Raw genomic sequence first — 25,044 nt, forward strand, 5'->3', positions numbered from 1 at the left:
ACCCTAAACCTGGAAGTCAATCGCCCGATAACCTATGACGGAAAAAAATTACGTCTCAATCCGTATTACTTTCTAAAAACTCATTTCCACTAGTTCCTCGCTTAATTGATGAACTAAGTAAATTAACTATTGTTATTCTGTTAAGGTGACGAGATAAATTAGTTCGGTAGGCCGGCTAGGATTACAAAAGATGCATTTTAAATGCCATCGAAACTTCAATCGTAGAACCTGGTCAATAAGAATTTTTGAAACTGGAACTATTAGCAGGATTAAAGTGACAATTTTATCCTATTTTCCCCCAGTTCAATCTATTGTTTAACTTATCCCTTTATCTAATTTTGTATGAATTTTTCAACATTGATTATAATTAAAATCACGATGTGATAAAAAATACATTATTTTTAAGTTTGGTGATAATACCTGATGGTGAATAGTGAGGTCTACTTGATATTATTTGCTTATATTTCTTATGAATGTTGCAACTGACATTCTGCGGGAAATGAAATAAATGAATCAAATTTGCCGTACGTGCGTAATAAATTTATTCTTTCCGTTTTTTTCAGGCCTATGTAGAAGTATACCTTTGGAATCTTAAACCAATTAAAAACTAATTTAAGTTTCATCTTCGAGACTACTTTCATTATTACGAGTGAAATGTTTCTAATTTGTTCTTTTTGTACACGAAAAATTCATTAAATTCGACAGTAAATTGAATCCGCTATAAGTGAGATTAATAGTACCTTTGGGGTACCATGCTCTAGAAAAAAACCAGCTTGATTTTCCAAATAATCCATTTTCTTATAATAAAATAAGATCCATCATCAAATGCGGATGAGATCCTCAGGGAATGAGGCTCTTAATGAAACTAATGTTTTTTAAGATCGACGTGTTAAATGTGTTCTCGTATCTCATTAATTTTTAAATTGATATTCACCCACTTTGCTTTTCACTCAAAACACGTGAGTATTATGCGTAGGTACTTGTACAAAATGGACATGAGTTACCCAATAAACCTCAAAACCATTGCATAAAATAAAATAAATATTTTGTACCAGTTTCGGGGAACCCCTTTCACGCACCCACATTTTCCCCTACGTCATCCCACTCTGCCCCCTTCCAACGAAACAAAAATAGATTTGAGATCCCGAGTCACTCCTCCTCTGCCACCTTCCCTCGCTTTTTGGCTTTATTTTTTTTTAATCGTCCTGCTTTCCTTTCGTCTGGGAAGCGCTCATATTTCACGTTCCCACGAATATAGCGTTTGTTTTTCGACACATATGACCTATGCCTTGTCTACACTACACACTTAACTTAAGTGACTTCACTTAAATATAATCTTAAATGTGGTGCGGTAGCTACACTTGAGCTTTAAGTCGACTTCAGCACCGTGATTGTCTATATCGGGAAACAGTTATGTTGACAGATGAAGGTCTAGGAGAGCAATTAGTGATTCTTCGATCCAAAGCGACTGTTATTTGAAATAAACTTCCAAACTCCGTGAATTAACCATTTTGGATTCAGAAGGTTAAAAGGAAAGACCGATTTCAGTTCCTGAGGGAACGCTATATGGCGAGAGGTGATGGAGCCAGAGGAATTAAGAATTACTGAGTGTGACTTCGTGGAATGAGATATTCATAACGTAAACAAAAACACTTATTGCTAGTCAAATTCCACTGCTTTATTAAAACCATTGATGTTAAATTTCAACCATTAATTAAACCATTAATTCCTCCCACGTCCAATGAAATCGCCACATCTCGGCATCCCTAGGACTAACATTAAAGTCCTATGCAATAGTTTCAATAACAGTGTGTGGGAAGTTACTGAGTGCATTCGTTTACGTTATTTTCGATTATGACACCATGGAAAATAAACTGTTTTACCGGATCCTCTGCCGTCGTCTCATTGCCAGTCTTAAAATTCCTTAAAACGTTTCTTCGAGTTTCACCGTGAGCAACAGGCATATAGCAACATAGCAATTAGTTTTCACGGAAATAAAACCAACAATAAGATGAGAAACACCACAAAGTAAATTCGTCGAATTAATAACCCCAACACTAGAAATTAACTAACGAAATAGAACGCTCAATAACCACATCATAGAATACAGCTCAACTTAGAACATAATCAACGGGATGATTCAGGAGTGAGATGGGTATTATGTGCCATTTACAACACTTGAAGAGCTTCAACGGTGCGGAAACAGTTGCCAACGCAATTTAAGTTGGGTTCTAAGATGACTTAAGTGGAGGTGTACTTAAATGAAGCTGGTGACACCTACACTACCAACTTAAGTACAGAGCCAACTTAAGTAGTCACTTAAGTTACTAGTGTAGACCCGGCACTACGGAAACCTCGAGCTCTTGAGTCTATCCTCTACATCCCCCTCCCTCAGCTCTTAGGCCTTCTTTTATTTTTCAATTGTCGTGCCTTCCCTTAGTCTGCGAACCGCTCATATTTCACGTTCCCACGAATATATCGTTCCTTTATCGATGCATACGACACACGGGAACCTCAAAATCATGAGTCACTCCTCTCCTGCCCCCTTCCTTTGCTCTTTGACTTTCATTTATTTTTTCAGGCTTCCTGCCTTCCCTTCGTCTGATAATCGCTCTTATTTTTCGTTCCCAAGAATATAGCGTTAGTTCTTCGATTCATACGACATGCGGGGACCTTCAGATCGTGAGTCTCTCCTCCCCTGCCTCCTCCCTCTGCTATTAGGCCTTCTTTTATTTTATTGTAATCAAGAAAATATGCGAGTGGTTATATGATTAACCCGGTAACGCCTGAATTAAAACGTTTCTGTGATTTTTGTGGTAATCATGTAAATAAGTGTCAATGAAATTCTGAGTCTTTAGGTACAAAATTTATTCTTATGCCGCTAATAGTAACGCCCGTCGGTACCATATGGTACCACCAAAATATTTTGCTTCAATTAATATTAGGCTCACATCAAATAACCATACTTTATATGGTATAAAAATGTTATATAAAACATAATTACATAATGAAACTTTTATATTAACGGTACATGAGGCGTAAGTAAAGAAAATTGAAATGCTTGCTCTAAAAAATTCCGTTTTTTGGGGCTAGTTGATATTTCTCAAATTTCAAAACGGCTCTAAATGCGTTAATCACAGCTTTAAAATAGGAAACTTTTCGGAAAATTTTAAATGTAAATATTTTTATTAATTTAAAACTCTAAAAAACTCTAAAAAATTACGATAAATTACAAAAAAATGTTACGTATAGCATTGCACTATCAGCTGGTACCATTTGGTATTGCTAGGCGTTAACGGGTTAAGAGCATAGGACCCAATTATAATTTTAGGGGATAGTAAAATCAGTCGCATTAATTATTTCTCTTGATTTTTTGCGCAAAATATTAATGCTGAAAAGACGGCTTTCCTGATACACTAAACCTTATTTATTTTACTCAAATCCCCCAAAAGAATACTTTTAGTGCCAATTAAAATACCGTGATAGCAGTAACGTTGTTATTGAAGTTACCAGAGCGCAAGTCCTTTTAACTGACTTTTGACCAAGTAAAAACTGGAGCGGTAGCGCGGGATGACGCGCACTCGGCTGACGCGCAGTCAGCCGAGGGATCAAAACTCCTCGAAGAGGCTTGGGCAAGAGAAATTCATAGCAGAACCAGGCAGAGCGGTGTTGCCAAGCAGTGGACGCCACTTGCTGCTTAGACTGTACGGAGATATTCGGGGGCACGGTATTCACCGCGGTCAGCGCCGCTCGGCCCGGAATTATGCCGAACTAATAATATACGATATTTGCACATATTGCTAACAAATTGGCGTCCATACTAATTTTCGGAAATAGGGTCTACGTGATGTAATTAGTCGATTCCAGCGATTTTTACACGTTTGTAATCCGGCGTCCGGTATACGGCCGCCAAATTACACTCGGACGCCAGATTGAATGCAACTTGCTCATTAACGGGTGCCAAAATGATAGCGGGATTTATATATATATATATATATATATATGCATATAAATTCACAGGTAAGGAAAGAAAGGGAAAGGAACATGGAATAGAAAAAGGACAAGGACAACGGTGCTGTGGTAGATGGAAAAAGCCAGAAATCAGAGGGTAAAAATGCGGCCTGACTGGGACCCAGTCAGGCCGCATTTTTACCCTCTGATTTCTGGCTTTTTCCATCTACCACAGCACCGTTGTCCTTGTCCTTTTTCTATTCCATGTTCCTTTCCCTTTCTTTCCTTACCTGTGAATTTATATGCATATTTGCGCTTAAGGCGTCGTGTGAATGAATGAAGTAGTGTATCGGCCATATTGGCTTATTTCACTTGGGCTCAGCGTGCCCCGAAACGCATGTTCCTGTCTCTTTCCTGCTATCGTGTGAGTGTGTATCTTTCCTTTCATCCTTGTGTCCTCGTCCATTCCTTCTGCAGGTGAGTGGTGAGCTGCCCCAGTGCCATCTATTGGTTACTCTTGTGGGCCAAAGCAAAGGGAGTTTACTGTATATAAACCCCCGCCGAAATCATGGTAAATCTAAGCGTCCTGGTAGCGCAACTGGTAGAGCACCTGGCCGGCAACCAGGAGGTTCTGGGTTCGTGTCCCAGTCAGGCCGCATTTTTACCCTCTGATTTCTGGCTTTTTCCATCTACCACAGCACCGTTGTCCTTGTCCTTTTTCTATTCCATGTTCCTTTCCCTTTCTTTCCTTACCTGTGAATTTATATGCATATTTGCGCTTAAGGCGTCGTGTGAATGAATGAAGTAGTAGTATATATATATATATATATATATATATATATATATATATATATATATATATATATATGATGTAATGATATAGTTATAATAATTATTAAAAAGTTATTAATAAGGAAGAAACCCTTGTGCCCTGGAGGCCCCTGAAATGGATAAAAATGCATCATATGCAGGGCTCAGGCCTGGGCAACTGTTCCCAGAAACAGAAGGATTTATGATCGCAATGCAAGACTAGGTGGTGAAAACAAAAAATTATGAAAAATATGTAATTAAAACCCAAATTTATTGAATGACAGATGCAGAAAATGTGATAATGCCTCTGAGATGATGCAGCACATCACACGTGGATGCACTAACTTATCCCAAAAAGACTATCTGCACCATCACAATCAAATTTGCAACATCATCCACCAGAAATTAGCTCTTAAGTATAAGCTCATAGAAAATGGAGTTCCTTATCATAAGTACACACCTATAATTTATAGCAATAGACCTGATCTAGCAGTGCAAGACAAAACTCACAACCTAATTCGCAAAATATCACTACAGCCTACACAAGCAAAATGGAAAAGTGTGAAGAACTAAAAATGAAATTAAGATATTGTGGAAATCAGATAAAGGACACATAAAACCAATCATTATCTCTGCCACAGGAGTAGTGCCTCATTCAATCCATCAAGGTCTTCAAACCATTGGACTGCCAAAAAACTTGTTTACTGCAATAAAAAAAAGCAGCAATTTTAAATACTTGCCGGATTGTCAGAAAAATTTTCAACACTGAGTAAAAAGACGAGAGTGCTTGGTGATACCCGTACCAACAACAAAATCCAGCAATAATACTGTGAAAATATATTTTTTAAATAATAATGATATTAACAATATTTTAATTGGTCCAGTGATTTGTTTGGACAAGCATAAGACATGTTAAGGAGTATGTAAGATACAAAAACAGTACTAATGAAGAAAGAAATAAAATTTTATAGGAAGAAATTCGTCGTAATTATGTATATAGTGTTTTGCACAAACAGTCGCAGTATACATGAAAACAAAGGGGTGATGTAATATAGATAATTTTTGAAGTAGAGGGTGATATGCTGTGTAAGGAGACATTTCACCTAAGAGCTGCAGTATCCTCTTTTGAATTTAGAAAATTATTTTATAATTGGGTCTAGGGCCCCGGATGAGGATACTAAACATCATATTCAGGTAGAATTCACCATAATAAATTGGCATTAATTCATCAGTAACTAAATTTATCTGATTGAATAAAAAATCAAGTAGACGTCATTTTTCTGCAGAACTTCTGAATATGCTGCTCCAAGGAGTCTTCATTATCAAGTTTTTAACCCAGGTAAGGAGAACTAAGATTTTGTGGAATATACATATTTTTTACAGAGATCAGTTAGTTTGGAGCTGGTTGCATACACTGTTGAGTCGCAGGCATTGGTAAACCTTAAAATTTCTTAAAATTACATACTTAGATTATTACCTTAAAAAGTTATATTCGTTTGCTTAAAGTAATATACATTTAATACAGTTACTACCTGTGAATCACCCTTAAAAAAGCACCAAATATCAAAATGTTATGATTATAACATGCTATCGATCGTTTTAGGCTTACTTCTTGTATGTAAAGAGGGAGGTAACTTACCCACTGTACTTTAGGTTAGATAGGCAGTGGAATGAGTAAAACTCGCCGTTATTGTTTGCAAGCTATGAATTGCTCTTTTATACTCCTTAGCTATTTATTGCCTGGCTCACTACAGAATAAAAAACTGTGCTTTACAGACGCATGGAATTACAACCCCTCGGATCATTGTAGTAATCTTGGTAGATGAAAGAATTGTAGGGTAATGCTCCAAAAAAGCAGGGACTATGATTATCACCTGCAAAACGCAGGAGAATTTGAAAAGCCTACCATGGAAATTCAAGGTTGGTAATAAGTCCAGGCATTGCAGTAGGATGAGTTAATGATATGATGCACTCTTGTCAAGTGAGCAAACACATCTCATCCATGTCTCAGCAAATCATGCTTTGTATTTTTTCTGTACTCTCGTGAGTGATTTGCCCAAAATTGAATTTTACATGTATATATTTTGAAAGACTTATGAGAATTTTCATCATGATATAAAACATCTGGCGGATAAAATTCCTAACTGAATCGAATATATGTTTAGTCTTTTGAGATAAGGTCCGACTGTCAAAAATGTATCCCTTTTGTGTAGCTAAGAACTATTGAATTGCTGTCGATATTTATTTAATTCATCGAACCGAATCTGTATCATACAGGGTGGTATCCAGAAGTAGCAGGACTGATTTTTTCCGCGGATAAAGGAGAGAGAATAGATTGAGGGGGGTCTTCAAGATTGGATATTGTGGTGGGGAGTCTTGGGAACAATTTTCGACATACGGCAGTCGCCTGCGTGCATTAGTTGAGTGTGGACAACTGTTTTAGTGACCTACTGTTTAGACGCCTCGTCGTTATTTGCGATGGAGCAAAATTTAGAGCAGCGGTACTCCATCAAGTTTTGCTGCAAAATTCTAAAATCCGCAACCGAAACCAAGAAAATGCTTACGCAGGCCTACAAGGATGATACTATGAGCCATTCTTCGATATTTGAGTGGCACAAGTTGTTTCAGGATGGCAGGGAGCTCGCCGAGGACGACCAACGCGCCGGGCGTCCGTCAACCTCGAAATCGAAAGTGAAATCGATGTTGATTGCATTTTTCGACCGTCATGGAATTGTCCATGAGGAGTTTGTACCTCCTGGACATTCTGTAAACGCAAGATTTTACGCGGAAGTGTTGCGAAATCGGATCACACGCGTGCGATCAGACCTGTGGAGCATTGGAAGCTCCACCACGACAATGCACCGTGCCACGACGCGTGGATTGTGAGGGATATCCTGGCCAAATTCGGCGTTTCCACGTTGCCTCACCCCCCTTTACAGCCCTGATGTGGCACCACCGAACTTCTTCCTGTACCCCAGGATCAAGAGGCAGCTCAAGGGGTATCGTTTCGACACGGTGGAAGCGGTCCAAGCGGCGACGACGAAGGCGCTGAACAACATTCCGGAGGACGACTTCTAGAAGGCCTCCACGACGTGAAAGACTCGCTACCAGAAGTGTGTGGATGCCCAAAGGGGCGGTTTTGAAGAGTGTTGAGTCGGTATATCATAATGTTCGATAAATTAATTTTTTTCAAATCAGTCCTACTACTTCTGGATACCACCCTGTAGTCCATTGCCTCACAATTGCGACAGATATCTCCTCTTGGTTTAAAGTATACCGGGACTAGCCGCGGTGATAACTTTTAACGGGAGTCACCCGCAATGCACAATCGTGCGAAAGATCCACAGAGAAAAAATCATTCGCCTTGACCGGGATTCGAACCCGGATCCCCCTATTTCCGGTCGAGTGCTTTAGCCAGTTAAGCTACCGAGGTGTCATTCCTCCCTGTGGATATTTTCGGACACTACCGGACAAGGTGTTGGTGGACTGCTGAGCATATGATGCCATATGATGCGCCTCGGTAGCTTAACTGGCTAAAGCACTCGACCGGAAATCGGGGGATCCGGGTTCGAATCCCGGTCAAGGCGAATGATTTTTTTCTCTGTGGATCTTTCGCACGATTGTGCATTGCGGGTGACTCCCGTATAAGTTATCACCGCGGCTAGTCCCGGTATACTTTAAACTAGTCTAGAGCGAACACCCCTTGTGTTCTATGTCCGGTCCTGCTCTCCGGCTGTGGCGCTGTGCGCACGATTTGGACTGCTAGTGGCATCATATGCTCAGCAGTCCACCAACACCTCGTCCGGTAGTGCCCGGAAATATCCACAGGGAGGAATGACGCCTCGGTAGCTTAACTGGCTAAAGCACTTGACCGGAAATCAGGGGATCCGGGTTCGAATCCCGGTCAAGGCGAATGATTTTTTCTCTGTGGATCTTTCGCATCTCCTCTTGGCTTGTCCAGTACTACGTAGTGTGCAGTAATATATGATACCCCAACAACATTATGATTCCAATTATTTTTTAAACTGCCTTACTCCGAGTAAATTTATGATTATTTATCTTCTCAGTCAGTGCAGTTATTCGAGTAGCTCAAAATTAATTCAAGTAATTTTCCACTGAGAAATAAGTGACAGATCTCAATTGGTGTTTGGCCTCTATACTGTGTAATAAGTGTTTCTAATGCTTTTTTTTCACGAAGAAATTAGGGACTACTTTGGAAGTAGATTCTATTTTATTCAAGGTTAGATGAACCTGTTTGTCCTCTGCATCTTTTACTTGGGCAATTATTTAATTTACATTTAATGGGCGATTTTTCTTTAGATACTGCATGAGTAAATTGTGATTTGCCTTGCAGCACCACCTGAAATCGTTGATATTTGAAATACTGGGATGAGGTAATCCCCATTGTAGTTCCAAAGTTTAGAAAATATCATACATCACCTCTACTATTTATATTCTTCAGTTACCTACTTGATGCTTCCTCCAAAGTATTGCCCAAAATTAAATTTAACATGTAAATATTTTGAAAGACTTATGAGAATTTTCATCATGATATAAAACATCTAGCAGATAAAATTCCTAACTGAATCGACAGCGTGATGCGTAGAAATAACGGGTAAAATTTTCCTCTTTTTTAATCTGAATGAAACCCCTGGATGAATTGTTTTGCAAAAGGCCCAGCATAAACTACTGAGGTATTAATGATATAATTACTGGATGAGAGATAAAGATGCATTTCAGAGGAATATGTCACTGGTATGGACCCAACTGAAGCTAGATTATTAGCCTTACAACACCTAAGCGATGGAAGAAAAGAGAGGTAACTCAGGATTGCACGGAGAAAGTTCCAAAGAGTGACTGGAGGAAAACTCCACCTTCCATCACAATCCTGCATCAACTAACACGTTTCTCACCCTCTCATTCTACCGTCTCTGAGATATAATGCATCTGAAGCTGAATGTACCGTCTAGGAAGAAATACTTCCACTCTACGATATGGGAATGACATTGCCCTGTATCAGTTCCATGTTTGCGCGTAACAGGTTGACTCTACGAAGTACCAGTGTTTGATGTAAAATTCGTACAGATGGCCGTGCTGGAATTCAAAATGCCATTCACGCTTTACTTTGTAAACTCACAACCTGTGTGTGCCAAAAAATGCAGCTGAACTGCCTCCGAAAGACTACAATGTTTATTATTTAAGCCAAATATGATAAATTTTGCTATGCTTTGAGAAAAGCCCTCTGGTCTACCAGAGAATTCCCATCGTTGTGTAAACGCAACATTATTTACAACAGCCATATTTATACCAGTACTGGCGAAAGTTAGTGACAAAAATGAACATGATCAATAAAGAATCTTAGAACTTAGAGAAAAAATTACCTCTTGTAGGATTACTCAATAAATCTGAGTAAAATATGATTTACCATTTGTAGTACTTCAATGCGTCTAAATATTCAAGTAAAATAAAAATTATTATTTTAGTGAATTTTTTACAAAAATAGCTGAATAAGAACAAAATATATTTCTGAAATTCAAAAACCTGATAAAAAAGTATCCTGCATAAAGGATTTTCCTAATAATTACGATTCAATAATGTTGCGTTTACGCAATGCTTGGGATTGATGGATGAAAGTGATGTGTGGGGGAAATCCTGAATTTCAAGTACTGTAAACACGGGCACTTAAGCCCAAATTTTGAGATGTTTATCATTATTTTTAAATTTGTGCACGTCATTATAACCGTTGCCGCATGGAATTTTTCATGGGTATATTTAAATCAGCGTTCACAAGGTAAGGAGAAGTGATTCAATATCGTGTGTGAATATGTGTGCGTGTGTATACAGTGAAGATTGAATGGAGTGTTGAGTGTTTCCCCCTCCCCCCACGATTCCCCGCTTTCCCGATTTAGGGTTTTTTTCCGTCATGTGTACACGACCAGTGAAAGGTCCACATTTTTCCCTATCCCCTCCCTCCAAACAACACATGTTAGCAGCAAATGGAGGGTGACAAAATCTGCACCCCTTTCCTCTACAAAATGAGGACGTGCTTCGGCAAACCACTCTCCCCGTGGTGAGGATTCTAAGAAAACCCGCTTCTTCCCAGGTTTCCCCCAGTTGCCCCAACCCCAGAAAACTAACCCAGCCGGGTTATAAAATACGGACGAATTTCAGCTTGAGGAGACATATCGGTCGCATCTTCATGTTGCAGCCAAATGCTATGCCCAACAGCTGGAGGAGTGTTGCCTGTTAGGTGGAGGAGAGGGAGAAAGAGAAGAGAATCGTGGAGTTTAGACTGTGAGGTGAAGAGTGGCGAAGAAGAGGAAATAGGAGAACTGAACAGTAGATTTGCTATGCCAAGACAAATAAGGTCAACCCACGACGCCTTGAATTACATATTCTCTCAGCCCATGGTGAATGCCCCCGCTGGAGACAGTCGAGGAGGTCATCCGAATCCATGACGCAGAGCCGATAAGTAAAAATGTTACAGTATACTCACATTCATACGAACAACGTTATTACGAAGATCTCGGTTTTGCGAAGCAAATCGTTGGTCCCAAGGAAAAGGCCTATCCAAGCTATAGGAAAAGAAACGTCATTACGAAATTTTCGTTTTTACGAAATTACGAATCTCAGTCCCGGTCCTGGCGGATACAAAATGAACTTTATTAAGAAGTTCCACGCATAAACTATGGCACTTAGATGCATATTCACTACGCTAAATTTTAATAATCACGCCACGTTTAAGTGCTCTTTGTGCACTGTGACCAAAAGCGTCAGTTATGGTTATTTCTTCACCATGCGTGCATTATCATGTAAGAAGCTTCATTCATGGGGAATCATGGCGACAGACTCATTACAGCTCGTAAATTTGATCTACAGTTATTTCTCTTCCTAGACACATTCGATTTTCGAACTTTCAGAGATTTAAGAACTTTCAATACTTTCATTGAAAAATTTCAAATTAAGAATTTGTCTCCTTTTTATTTGGCCGTTGCTACGCGGTGTGGCGTAGAGGCATAATCTGAACAAAGTATCATTCAATCTGGTGTGAATTTAGGAACTGTTCAGCGTTTCGCCCGTTGTTCCTTGCCGCGGAGAGCGATTTTTTCGGCTCCTGCTGCATTGCACGTCCAGTTAGTCACAATCGTGAGTTAGCGCACAGTAGTTATGAAGTGTTGCTATCTGCGGGATAGACGTTCTCCTCGATGCCTTGCATACAGTCCGGCCAGCGAGAGTTGTCCGATGACGGCACAATAGGAGGTGCGGATAACCATTCGTCAGCACGGTTTGCACCCGATCGCTCTCCCCCATGCGCACCTCACACCATCGCCTAGTCATACAACGTTGTCAAATGCATAAAGAGCAGCGAAATAAGCCTGAACCACTAAAACATACTCTTTCTTCGAATCCCCAAAACAAGTGATTCTTCCCCTGGGTCCTTCACGCTCGTCGTCATTTCCGTCTCCTTCCTTCATGGAGCCCTTTATAGGCGTTTCACTTTCTTAATTGGCAACGCTGCCCCGACCTAGACTCTTTGTCATATGAAAACTCTCTGGGCCCGCACCGTAGGCTTATCAACCTAGGAACAATGTCTTGGAACTCATCTAGTTCGTAAATCGGACTTACTGTACTCGGGAGAATATCCACCTTCGATTACGTCATAACGCATGCCGAAACTGAAACAAAATTTCTTGTTTTTATATATTTCCGCGTAATTTAATCGCGTTTATCACATACGGTTTATTTAGACGAGTCCTAAAAGAAATGATCTAACGAACTTCGTTATTACGAACCTCCGGTTTTTCGATCTCGTGGACATCGTATTAACGAGAGTCTACTGTATGCCACATGACTCCCCCTCCCCAGTTAAGAAGATTCACGGAGAAATTCCCTATATAATGAAGAATAGAAGGACAAACTCAGAAGAAGACCCATTACCCCGCAATATTTGTACCTTGCATTTTGTTTATTCTTTTGGCCCCTCCCTTTTCCCCAGAAAGGAGTGTATATTTTAGAATCCACGAAAGTGTATTTTTGTGAGTGTGTTTAGGATTAGTGTCGGTGTTGTCACTTCATTTGTTTTTGTATTCACGCCGGAGGTTCCCAAGAATTTAATTTAATTTTAGAGATATCATTTGTATTTGGTAAATATGAAATCTGCTTACTTTCAGCCTACTGATACAGAGGATGGAGAACTGGTTCAGAATCCTACAATGGCCATGGCGTCTATCACAGAGGCGGAGGGTGAGTGATCTTTAGTGTTTGAAAATGACTCTTCACTGAAAAGGCTTATAACTAATTCCAACTAGGCGAATGTCCATGAACTGGATCTCAAAATGCAATTAAATTTTGCAAACATCACATAATTTTTTTATGTATTGTTTCTTTTGTCTATCTTACAAATGAATCCATCAATATATCTTTCAGACTCATAATTCGATAAAAGTTAGAATTTTTTTCGTACTTTCCTTCTAAACTCTATTTTACAAAAGCTAGTTTTTCGTCAGTTTTGTCATTAAGTTCAATGAAAATTTTTTTATTACAAGTGTCTCGACCCCGGGACCTTGGCGTGACAACTGGGGACTTTAACCACTTGAATTATGCTCACCCTTTGCAGAGTGATGAATATTATACATGAATATATTTGACATTTAAATTTAAAACTGCATTTCAGTTTAAACTATTTGGTTACATAACCCCATATGGGGGCTGATTCAAGGACCGCCCCTGGTGTACAATGTATAAAACAAGAAAATTTGATTGAATTGTGAAACCCGGTTGTTGGACGCTTCCCTTGTGAAGGATGTAGCATCTGTATTTTTCATCCATGTATACATTCTGTAGTTTATGAATTATAGTTCTGCTTGAGAATTAATCAGGTCGGCAAATGTCTAATAAAATTTTCGTCATGGTTCTGGGACATTAAACTATATATGCAGTCATGTGCATTTATATGAGAATTCCAGTGTACTTTACCTAACAATTTTGTCTTTAAGACTGGGTTATAGAAAAAAAATTCCCAATAAATCACTTTTGAAGAATAATAAGCATAAGTTTCCAATAATGTACCATGTCAACTGTGGTGTCCATAGCCAAAATGAACTGTTTTGTGCTCTAGGCAACTGTGCTTTAATAGGCCTAACAGTTGTTCATGGAAAAAGTGAGATATGGAAAAAATCTATATAGGCATAAGGTATGAGATAATTAATTCCCCCCTTCCTTTATACTTATAATAATTTTGTAAATAAAGCAAGGTGTTGTGGTTATGAAAGTTTAGTTAGAAATGGAGAATAGTGCCCCTAAGAGAATGTGATCTTCAATAACTGCTATTGTTTCTCATACAAATATTTCTTTTTTTAATATATGTAGACCTTGAAAGTAAGTTCTTATAATATGCCATATAATTGGCCCTCCGTCTTCCTCTCTATGATTTATTAAGCTGGCAATGATGTTTTTGTGAACTTAAATTACCTTCTAGCCCCCATAGTTATTTTCAATTTTTATTGTATATTGTATATTTTTAGTCTTGCATTACTAGAAAGTATTTGCATTTAATAATGTTGGAAATTGTTTCAATTCAACATTATGTGTATGCATGTCATTTGTAAATTCCGTTTATGTTTACTTCTGTGCATGAAAAAAGTGCATGGAAGTGTTTTCTGGAGTGGATACTTGAGGTTTTTATGCAAATACTTAGCTCAATTTCTCTGAGGAACAGTGCCGCTCAATATGTGAAGAAAAGTATGGAAACCACCTTTACTCACATCTTGTTAGGTGTATAGCATCAAAACGAAGGATCGGCTTAAGTAGATTCCTTGATATCTGTCTAATGGCTCCTATAAAATAGTTCAACAAATCATAGATTTCATCCCTGAATTTACTTATTTTTAATGTGAATTTCTTTTCTAGAGTCCCCAGTTCCTGAAAGATCCTCAGCCTTCTTTGCAGGGAATAAAAATGTGAGGGAAGTGAGGACAAGCTTAATTGTGGATCGGAAATCATGCACAGGTAGTCCACACACAGCAAAGAAGCATTATTCATGCAGTGAATGTGATAGGTCTTTCTCTCGAAAGAGCACCCTTGTCCGTCACATTGGAACTCATACGAAGGAGAAACCTTATTCTTGCAATGAATGTGAAAAGTCTTTCTCTCGAAAGAGTAACCTTGTATGTCACATTCGGACTCATACGAAAGAGAAACCTTATTCTTGCTATGAATGTGATAAGTCTTTCTCTAAAAAGAGCAACCTTGTTAGTCACATTCGGACGCATACGAAAGAGAAACCTTATTCTTGCAATGAATGTGATAAGTCTTTCTCCGAAAACTGCCATCTTTTCCGTCACATTCGGACTCATATCAAGGAGAAACCTTTTTCTTGCTATGAATGTGATAAGTCTTTCTCTGAAAAGAGTCACCTTGTCAGTCACATTCGGACTCATACGAAAGAGAAACCTTATTCTTGCTGTGAATGTGATAAGTCTTTCACTCAAAGTAGCAGCCTTGTCCGTCACATTCGGACTCATACGAAGGAGAAACCGTATCCATGCAATGAATGTGATAAGTCTTTCTCTCATAAGGAAAGCCTTGTCCGTCACATTCGGACTCATACGAAGGAGAAACCTTTTTCTTGCTATGAATGTGATAAGTCTTTCTCTCAAAAGAGCACCCTTGTTAGTCACATTCGTACTCATACGAAGGAGAAACCATATTCTTGCAATGAGTGTGATAAGTCTTTCTCTGAAAAGTGCAACCTTATATGTCACATTCGGACGCATACGAAGGAGAAACCTTTTTCTTGCTTTGAATGTGATAAGTCTTTCACTGATAGGAGCACCCTTGTCCGTCACATTCGGACTCATGCGAAGGAGAAACCTTATTCTTGCAATAAATGTGTTAAATCATTCTCTCGTAAGAGTAACCTTGTCTATCACATGCGGACTCACATCAAGGAGAAACCTCATCCATGCAATGAATGTGATTAGTTTTTTCCGAAAGAAGCAGCTTTATCTGCCACATGTGGATTCATACTAATGAGAAACCTTATTCGTGCAATGAATGTGAAAAGTCTTACACTACCAAATAAAACCTTATCTTACACATGCGGGTACACCGGAAAGAAAACTTATTATCGCAATGACTGTGAAAATACTTTCTCCTGATAGATACAGCTTTTCTTTCATTGGTATTCCAATAAATTGGTCCAATTAAATTGTATTCATTAGCAATAAAGGTAAATAATTCTTAATATTATGAGTTTTGCTTGTATGAAATGAAAAAAATCTCCTATAATGTTGAAAATGATAAGAAAATATTCAGTTAGGTCTCTGACCTTATTTCATATATTTTAAGCATATTTATTTTGCTACATTTTCTAGGACTTAATAATTTATTCCCATATATTTAACTGCTAATTTTTTTACTGGTAGAAAATTATTTATATTTAAAAGTAAGACAAGCATTTCAACACTTTCAATAAAAACTTGAGGCACTTGGTCTCAAGAATAATTTTCAAAATATTGTCCATAATCATTGTGTAATTAATCAATGTTTAATTGTCTCGTCAATGTTAGTTGATATAGTTCTTCTATGTAATTTATATTTAAATATGATGTTAATAACAATATACGATTGATAAAGAGAGTGTTTAATTGAGTGACTGGTCTGTTTAAATTGTTGATGTACCGGCATGCCTTTCAATTACTACATCAGTATTGAGTTGTAGTCTGAATAGTTGCACCACAATCACCATCCAATTATTTGTTCAAATGACAATAATATGTCCTCTTGAAACCATTGCTAGCCATGGTTAATGCTAAAATGATATATGCACGGAATGTTTTTCTCAGGTGAATGGCCATATTTCCTGGTAACTGTCCCGTTTATAGGCACGAAACAAATAACTTCCATGATGTGTACATATAAATTTTTTAGATAATTTTTAGGTATTACACGCGTGGTTTTGCGTGTTGAGATATATCAGTTGAGATGATTATATCATGGAGAAAATATTTATCGTAAAAATTGGACAAAATACGTATTTTTTTATCGCAGGGAATGAAAAGCACGGTTTCTAAGTCCGCAAAGGCATTGCTATCATATTGATTTTTTGGAAACGAAGTTTGCATGCGCTACATTGTTATACTGTATTGCGTTCAAGTGGTTGTCTGTATTCACCGCTTTGCAAATATCTTACCGTCAGCGTCAAAATGATGTGCCGCTGTAATTTGCAAATTTATATCTAGATCTTGGTGAATGCCATAATAATGAATAAAAGGACATTTTTAAGGAAATTTTATTTTAAATCCTTATTTCTTTGTTATGAAAATTTCAAAATTGAAGACACGCGAGTGCGAGTTTTGTTGTAAAATAACGAAAATGTTTCGTTCACACTATCGAGTCCTATATTACTAATTAGCATTTTGTTGTAATATTTTATGTATGAGTTCCCAGGATCTTAATGCAGAGAAAATTAAATAATACTTAACGTTTTCCTTTAAAATACAAGTTATATTTCTAAATATATGCACAAGTATAAAATATCAAAATTCAATAATCTAAAACGGTTGAAAATTTTAAAATTTCAAAAATGCATGGTTTTTTGGCAAAATATCAGTAGTTATTAACCCATTACGCCGAGTAAATAAATACCTAAAATATACAATTTTCTCTCTTCATTTTACCAAATAATATTCTAAAAAATTTAAATTGAAAATTTGGGCCTTCAAAATAACATTCCTTGTGGTAAAAAATAATTGTTGAGTTTTCACAACTTTGGCGGAATTTGCTATTCATAGGCTGTTGTGCACCCGCATTACCATGTATTGCTCTTTCGTAAGAATATGCCGTTTTTATTTTCGGATATAAGGCTAAGCCATTTTTTGCCAAGTATATGGCTTATATCGTAATATTTGATAATTAATATTCATATGTATTTTATTGGTTCAACGTCGGTTGCCCAGATGAAAACCACCCATAAATGATAAACCTCCTTAAATTGCCAGTCAGGACGATTTATTGAAAGATTTAATTTAGCATTACAATAAATGCGGGGGATTCCCGTTCGCAGCTTGTTTCGTGGAGAAGAGATCCAAATTGTAGTAAGGCGCGTGACGACTCGGCGGCAGGTGAAGGTAGATAAATAGGTTTCGTAGGAATACCCAAAGAAATGCAAGGACCTTTTCATTCAGCATTCGCACAAATGTATTCAAAAATTGTGCCATAATGGGCACTTTCTCAATCCCTCCGAGATCTCAATCCCTCCGAGACTTAATCCCTCCGAGACTTTCTTCCGAAACAAGGTTTTCTTGGTAATTTTCAAAACTATTAATGAATGATCATGTTGCCAATATTGTATCACGAGTCCAACGATAATAATGTTAATAATAATGTCTTTTGAACAATTAATAATTGCTAGTTGACTTAAGGAAACACTATAATTATGTAATATGCTATATCGGGGGGTTTTGAGTGGTCAGAAATAAATGTTTTTCAATATTAATAGTTCACTTATTTGCTTATTGTTCTGGGGAAGCTCTTTATTGGAAGGGATATCTGTTCTGGGTGAAAAAGTCTCACCCCCACCTTTAGTTCATATTGTTCAAAAACACATCAGTGGGTGTATGTGTCATAATGGGCACTTTCTCAATCCCTCCGAGATCTCAACCCCTCCGAGACTTCATCACGAGGAGACGATTCGCGAGCGCCTGAGTGCAACTCTCGCGAAGCGCTGGAGTGCGTCGTGCCTGCCTGATCCACGCGTGCCGCTGATCCTCGCGTCCTGTGAAGTGCTCACAATTTATAGTGAATTCACCAACGGTGTCGGCCTCTTTATGCCATGTGTGAACTTCAATTACTTTCCGCCACCACCTAGCCAATTGTAAGGTGAAACGTCGCTGTAAAACCTGTTTCCCCTCCTCTGCCTACGCCTCCCCTCTCACGCCTGCTTCGAGCACGGTGGCCGGCTGTCAGCCGCCTGGCTCGCGCTCTCTGCTACTGACCTCGGGCAAGGAAGGAACTCTCTCGTGCCCGGCATCTTCCAAACGGCAAGAGTACATTAACTTCAGGCAATTTAGTATTTTATGTATTTTGCTCCTAAAGCTTACTTTGGATATTAAATGTTATAATACTGTTGGAAATCAACCATATTTGTTTGTTATTTTTTCACTCCTAACCGCCTATTTCTCGTCAATTCATTCTCGCGACGCGTGTGCGTTGCAGCGTGTGCATGAATAACTGACATTATTCAAGGTCCGCCAAGATATTACATTTATGAAATTTAATTTATGTCCTGATAACGCGATGAATACAATATGTATATTAGATATTCCTTACGGCATTTTTATATTACTCTACGTTGCTATTCGTGTGAAATTGTGTTTTGTCTTCCGTCCGTCGTTTCGCCATCAGTTCATTGATGTGAATGATTTTCAAATTACGGACATTTGATGTTATTTACACTCATACTTTTGAAGTGCAAGGAATGGAAAAATTATTCTTATATGTACATAAATCCCTTAATGAATACTCGGAATCGATATATGTAATAATTACTGAAGTGCTGTAAGTTTGGCATCCATTTTGTCATTACTCTGGATGTTTGTCGGCCTGGCCATAAGAAAACCATCACAAGCTTACTTGATAAGCGTTTTACTTACTTTCACTTTATCTCAATGGCTTATAATGTGCTAGCTGGGATGCATTTAGCACAATCCCAAATACCCTGAAAACAATACGCTGAGTTTTAAAGTTAAAGATACGATCTTCAGTGATCTACTCTTCAAGGTGAGGTGATTGAGAGTATAATTCTGAAAGTGGATAATGCTATATAGAAATCTCCGTTACCACGGGATGTGGTCCAAAGTACGCTACATTCGCTACAGTGCGATCTCGAGGAAAGTGCTCCGGAGCAGCGGTCGACAGGCGATACGATCGCTATGAGAATTTCTTTCCGAAGCGGTCAAGAGTGGAGTCAAAATGGCGGAATGAACAAGGGCAGGCTAGCTGGATTATGAGATGGAGGAGATTGTTTCAATTGTGACTAGAGGCGATCAAGGCCATTGAATATAAATGGTTGTGGTGGATTATAATTAGAATAAACTTTATTTGGAAGATCGTGGTTCCACACAGTAAAACAAGGGACTTGGGGCTCATTTCTCATGCCTACCCCTGCATACCTCTTCCTTTATAAACTCATTACCTTACTAAAGAGAAAAGTGGGTGATCTACAGTTTAATAATGCCCCGTTCACACTACGTCCTTTTTACGCCGGTTAGCCCCGACCATGGTTACAAAACGAGGTGTGAACGCAAGTTCCCGTTAACCGTGGTTGGGATTCTGACCACCGTTTTCCGACCATGGTTGGCGGTAGTTCATGCATGTGTGAACGCAAGTTGGTTAAAAGCTGGTTAGAAAAAGAAGAAGGCGAAGCAGCAACGAAGTGGGATAGGAGGAAAGAAAACAGAAAATAAAGTTTCGAAGAGGAGACGGCCGTTATTGTTGAATTATATTCGTCAAAATTAATTCAAAGGAAAGTGCTATTGATTCATTCCGTAATGTGTTGTATAGTATGAGATTTTAAACCTGATTTAAGTTATGCGATATACTTTATAGTTCGTAGTGAATTAGCTATTAGCTCGTATTGTATTGTTACGGACAGATTGAATAATCTATATTAATATTTTGCTAGAATTAAGTAAAATGTGCGATACTACCATAATAAAAATCCGAAGGTCACAATGATTTTAATGTTTTGGTAAGAGTTCTTTGTCCCAGTTTGAAAAAGATCACTTATGTTCATCCTTGAACAAAAGTTCTTCCCATATCAATATAATTAAGTATCAGGCTAACGGCTAGTCAGATGTAACGATAGAAAATAAATTTAGAAACGTCGCGTCGGGTGATACCACATATCGCAAAAATTACCAGGTTCTCTCTCTTATTTCATAAGTTAAATTTCAACAATCGTCACATTTCTGCAAGTTATTCGTCCACATTTGAAGAAGAGGTAAAAGAGTTTTAATTTACGGTATAGCATCACAGTTCATGTCCTTAGTCAAAGTCAGAAAACAATAATAGCTAAGAATGTAATGCAGCGAAAAGTGTATCTCCATCCCAAATCACAAGTGTCTCAAATTGAGGCTCAAGTCTCAAGATTAGGTCCTCGATTTTCTTCACCTACATCAATGATTTGTCGACACATCCGAATCAAGGGCAAGTAGTAGTATATGTTGTTGATATCAACCTAATTATCAGTAATATTCGCTTTCATTCGTATTAAATAGAGCAGTAGAAGAATGCAAGCCACACTATGGATGAAATGATTAGTTGGACGAACACATTTGAATTACCTTCTACGTAGCGAGGAACAATGATTGTCGACGCTGGAATGCAATTTTTAATTCATAAGCAGCTCATAATATGCACATATGTTTAAATTCATCATCAATATCATTGCAATTAACACAAGAACTTTTCCCTGCACATTCTATATTTCCTTCCAACAAGTTATTCGCTCTTGTCAATTCATTTTTCACTTGGAATTACTCTACCGACTCTACCACTCATCAGATGTCGCCAGGGTCTAACCATGGTTGAGTGTGAACGCGCGTTGGTTCTGACGTCATCTTACGCTGGTTAAGAAAGATGGTAATGTGAACGGGGCATAACTTGCAATATATTCACTTATTATGACTAGCGACTATTATAAAACTTAAGCCAATCCATTTATTTTATATATTTTATTTTCCTTCAAATTTTACTTTGTGGCATGAGATGAAGTGTCTAAATATGTTCTTATAATTGTGTCTACGACTGCATGCCCCTTTTAATAATTATGTTGCCTTCTGTATGTGAAGGATGCTTCCAGAGGCATTTGAGTGTATTTTGGGGGAGATAAGAGAATGTGCACGGAGAGATAGAGCTCGCCTTACATTCATTTCAATCACAGTTAAATTAATATACCTACTACCTGTGAATGCCAGTGTCTTCTTGTAATTGGGATTATGATCAACATACGACAATTATTGTACCAAAATATTATCTTTATTGTTAATATGATATTTTATGATTGATACTCAAACCAACACAAACTCAATGGTAACCATATTAAAAAACTTGTCTCTTTTTTAAAGAATCAGGGGGGCACATGAACCTGTACCCCTTCTTAATATCCCCATCTGTACTCTAGTCATCTGAGCGTTAGTTAGCCAACAAATTTTACTCTTTGATTGATGACAGAATAGTTTATTCTTATTCTCAAGTAAAAATATTCATCATGTGCTGAGAGAAAGAAAGAAATGTTGTTCTCCAATATAATATGAGGCCACCTTTAATATCTGTGTGGACTTATTTTTTACTGAAGAAACTGGACGAGATCGAGTACGTGAGTAGGGCCAATATCGTGAAGAATTAAAATCATAATTTATGCCATAAAAAGCGTATAACTTAAATTTCCAACGATGTTATACGTAGGATCCAATTTTATTTAAATTCATGTACACTAAGACACTGGCGATAAGAAATTTCAAAGATACATTAATAGGATATCAGGGGGAGATAAGAAGTGGACAGGAGGAGTATGTAAGGAAGACAAGCAGGGGTGGTGTGGGATGATTGGGGCCATCAGCTGGGGCTAAAGATCTTATCTTTTATCTCCTTACCCGGGGTGCTCTGCCTTGGAATATTTAGGAAATCCCATGCTAAGAAATGGATTTTGACAGGGTTCTGCTTCTCAATAACTGGATATAAGTTTATGAAAAATAAATATTTCATAAGATAAAGTTTTGTGAAATGTGGGAATATCACAGCTCATTAAATTCAATAATGTATTAGTGCTGTTTTTCTTCAACTTCCGATGTGTTATGAACAGAAGACGAAGTGACTAATTAGAAATTATTCCTTTGCTAAATATTGAGCACACTTGTGGTGTTCTTTAGACATAATCGCCTCGGTGATTGAGGAATTGGTCGTGCCTCTAGACTGGATTTACTATGCCTTCTTCATGGGATGTTGCCGCCAATGACTTCCATCAATTTTGGCTTTGTCCTGAAGCTCATCGCCCATTTTAAAACACTTCTATCCTAGCCACGTCTATACTTCAGCGTAAAGATGGAATGATGGATGGGTGAAGATAACATGAACACCAATTATATATGACAGATGGAATCTTTTAAAAGGAGCTATTGTCCATTTTTCTACATATTTCAAGGTTACGCAGTCAATTCGGTGGTCCCATGGTTAAGTAAAGTAACATAATATAAGCGACGGTGTGTATGGGGAAGACAATTGAGAGCAAAGACTTGCATTTCTTAGAGGAGATAAGGAATTGAGGAGGAAAACCTGGTGTAAGCATGCTTTCAATGAATGGCTCCTAGGAGAATAAGACTGCGCTTCATTTGACGAAAGAAACATTACACTTTAAGTGCCCTCCAGAAAGTAACAAAGCAAATATTGATAATTTTATGGTGTATTTCCACTCATGCCGGCATCTGCTTTTAAGTAGCTACTCAGGAACATTTTTCTATTCGAATACAAGAGGGGGACAAGAGAGATTTGAATACAAGAGAGATTTAAATACAATATCTAGCACTTGTCCGCAATATTTTAATCCACTCAATACGTTTCAGCTCACAGACCAATCATCTGGTACAAATCTATTCTTGTGTATTTAATATCGTGGAAAAGTGTTATCATCTTCAATTAAAATATTTCGAACTTCCACCATGTAGCATCTGTTGAATTTATTCTAGTGTTCTAAATTCTTTCTCTTTTCCTCTTTTTCAGCAGCCTATTTTTCCATCTTATCATGTCACATCGTATATTTTCGTGCATATCAACTCTACTTTCATTCAAACCTCACTTCCCTCATTATTATAGGTTCTGTAATAAATGTTCATACTTCCGCTTGGTTGCAAGTTGAAGACGGAAGAAGAATTAAAATCATAAGTTATGCCATAAAAATCAGATAAGTGAAATATCCAACGGCGTTATCCATATGATCCATTTTTTTTCAATTCATGTACACCAAGACATTGGCGATGAGAAATTTCCAATATAGATTAATAGGATATCAGGGGGAGATAAGAAGTGGACGGGAGGAGTATACAAGGAAGATAAGCAGGGGTGGTGTGGGGTGATTGGGGCCCTCGGCTGGGGCTCAAGAACTTATCTTCTTATCCGGGGGGGCCCTGCCTTCTAATATTTTTTTAAATTCCATGGGCAGAAATTCTAGATTCTAGATTTTAGTCTAGATTTTTAAATGCCATTCTGCATTTAAAAATCTAGATTAACACTTTGCGTGCCATGGACGTAATATAACGTCCTTTTGATCTTTCTGAAAATTGCCATGGACGTAATATTATGTCTTTCTAATTAATTGGCTTTGTATGTGTGAAGCCATAATATTTCGCCCATGGTACTTTTCCACCATACTGCTTAGTGATTCTGTTATTTCAAAAGTCAAATCCTCGATGGTAAAGGGTTCCTTTAATGTCTTGAGGATGAAAAGTCCTTTGCAGCTACTAGCATCCTTATCTTAGGCCACTTGGTGTGAAAATTCTTTTGCGGAAAGAACCGTTCGTTGAGGGTGCAGTGTCCCTTTTTGTCATCCAGGATTTATAACGCTTTGCTTGGAACAATGCTTTTTTATAATTTCCATGCTTTATATGGTTCGAATTGAGTGTAATTAAAAATTATTATGCATGTTATGGCGGTATATCATATATTGCAACTCTTTTTTATTTAAATAACAGTAGGTTTTCATTGTTGAATTTATATTTAAAAATTAGCAATAAATGTGTTTCAACTCATTCATAAAGAAGAGAAAAGTCTCATTTTTATGGAAGTATGCATTGATATAATTATTTTTTTAATGCTGTTTTAAAAAATGTACTAATTTAGTAAAAATGGCTGGATTTTTCACTAGGGCTTTAAATTTAGCACCCGGCACTCAAAGTGCTAGAATTACAATGTTGTAAAAAAAGTACTGTAAACAGTGAGAATTGCACAGCTTATAAAATTCCATCATGTACATGGGCTGTTTTTCTTTAACCTCCGATGGGTCATGATCAGAAGAAGAAGTGATTGATTAAAAATTATTCCATTGCCAAACGTTGAGCACACTTGTGGTGTCCTTCCGACATAATCACCTCGGCGATTGAGGATTTCTTGGAGGAGATAAGGAAGTGAGGAGGAAAACCTGGCATAAGCATGCTTTCAATGAATGGCACCAAAGGGAATAAAACTGCGTATAATTTGACGAAAGAAATATTATACTTGAATTGCCGT

The 25,044-nt window shown here is 37.8% G+C and overlaps 1 protein-coding gene across 1 annotated transcript in view; it reads left to right on the forward strand.

Annotated features, from left to right (window-relative positions):
* The window catches only part of LOC124172457, a 70,599-nt gene extending 54,856 nt beyond the window's left edge, over positions 1-15,743 (forward strand). Inside the window, exons 8-10 of the mRNA XM_046551898.1 lie at positions 12,933-13,005; positions 14,671-14,729; positions 15,675-15,743. Of these exons, the coding sequence (XP_046407854.1) occupies positions 12,933-13,005; positions 14,671-14,729; positions 15,675-15,743 (201 nt within the window). The remainder of the gene's footprint in view (positions 1-12,932; positions 13,006-14,670; positions 14,730-15,674) is intronic.
* Positions 15,744-25,044: the final 9,301 nt, after the last annotated feature.

Source organism: Ischnura elegans (assembly GCF_921293095.1).
Source record: "Ischnura elegans chromosome 13 unlocalized genomic scaffold, ioIscEleg1.1 SUPER_13_unloc_1, whole genome shotgun sequence".
Classification (NCBI taxonomy): Eukaryota; Metazoa; Arthropoda; class Insecta; order Odonata; family Coenagrionidae; genus Ischnura; species Ischnura elegans.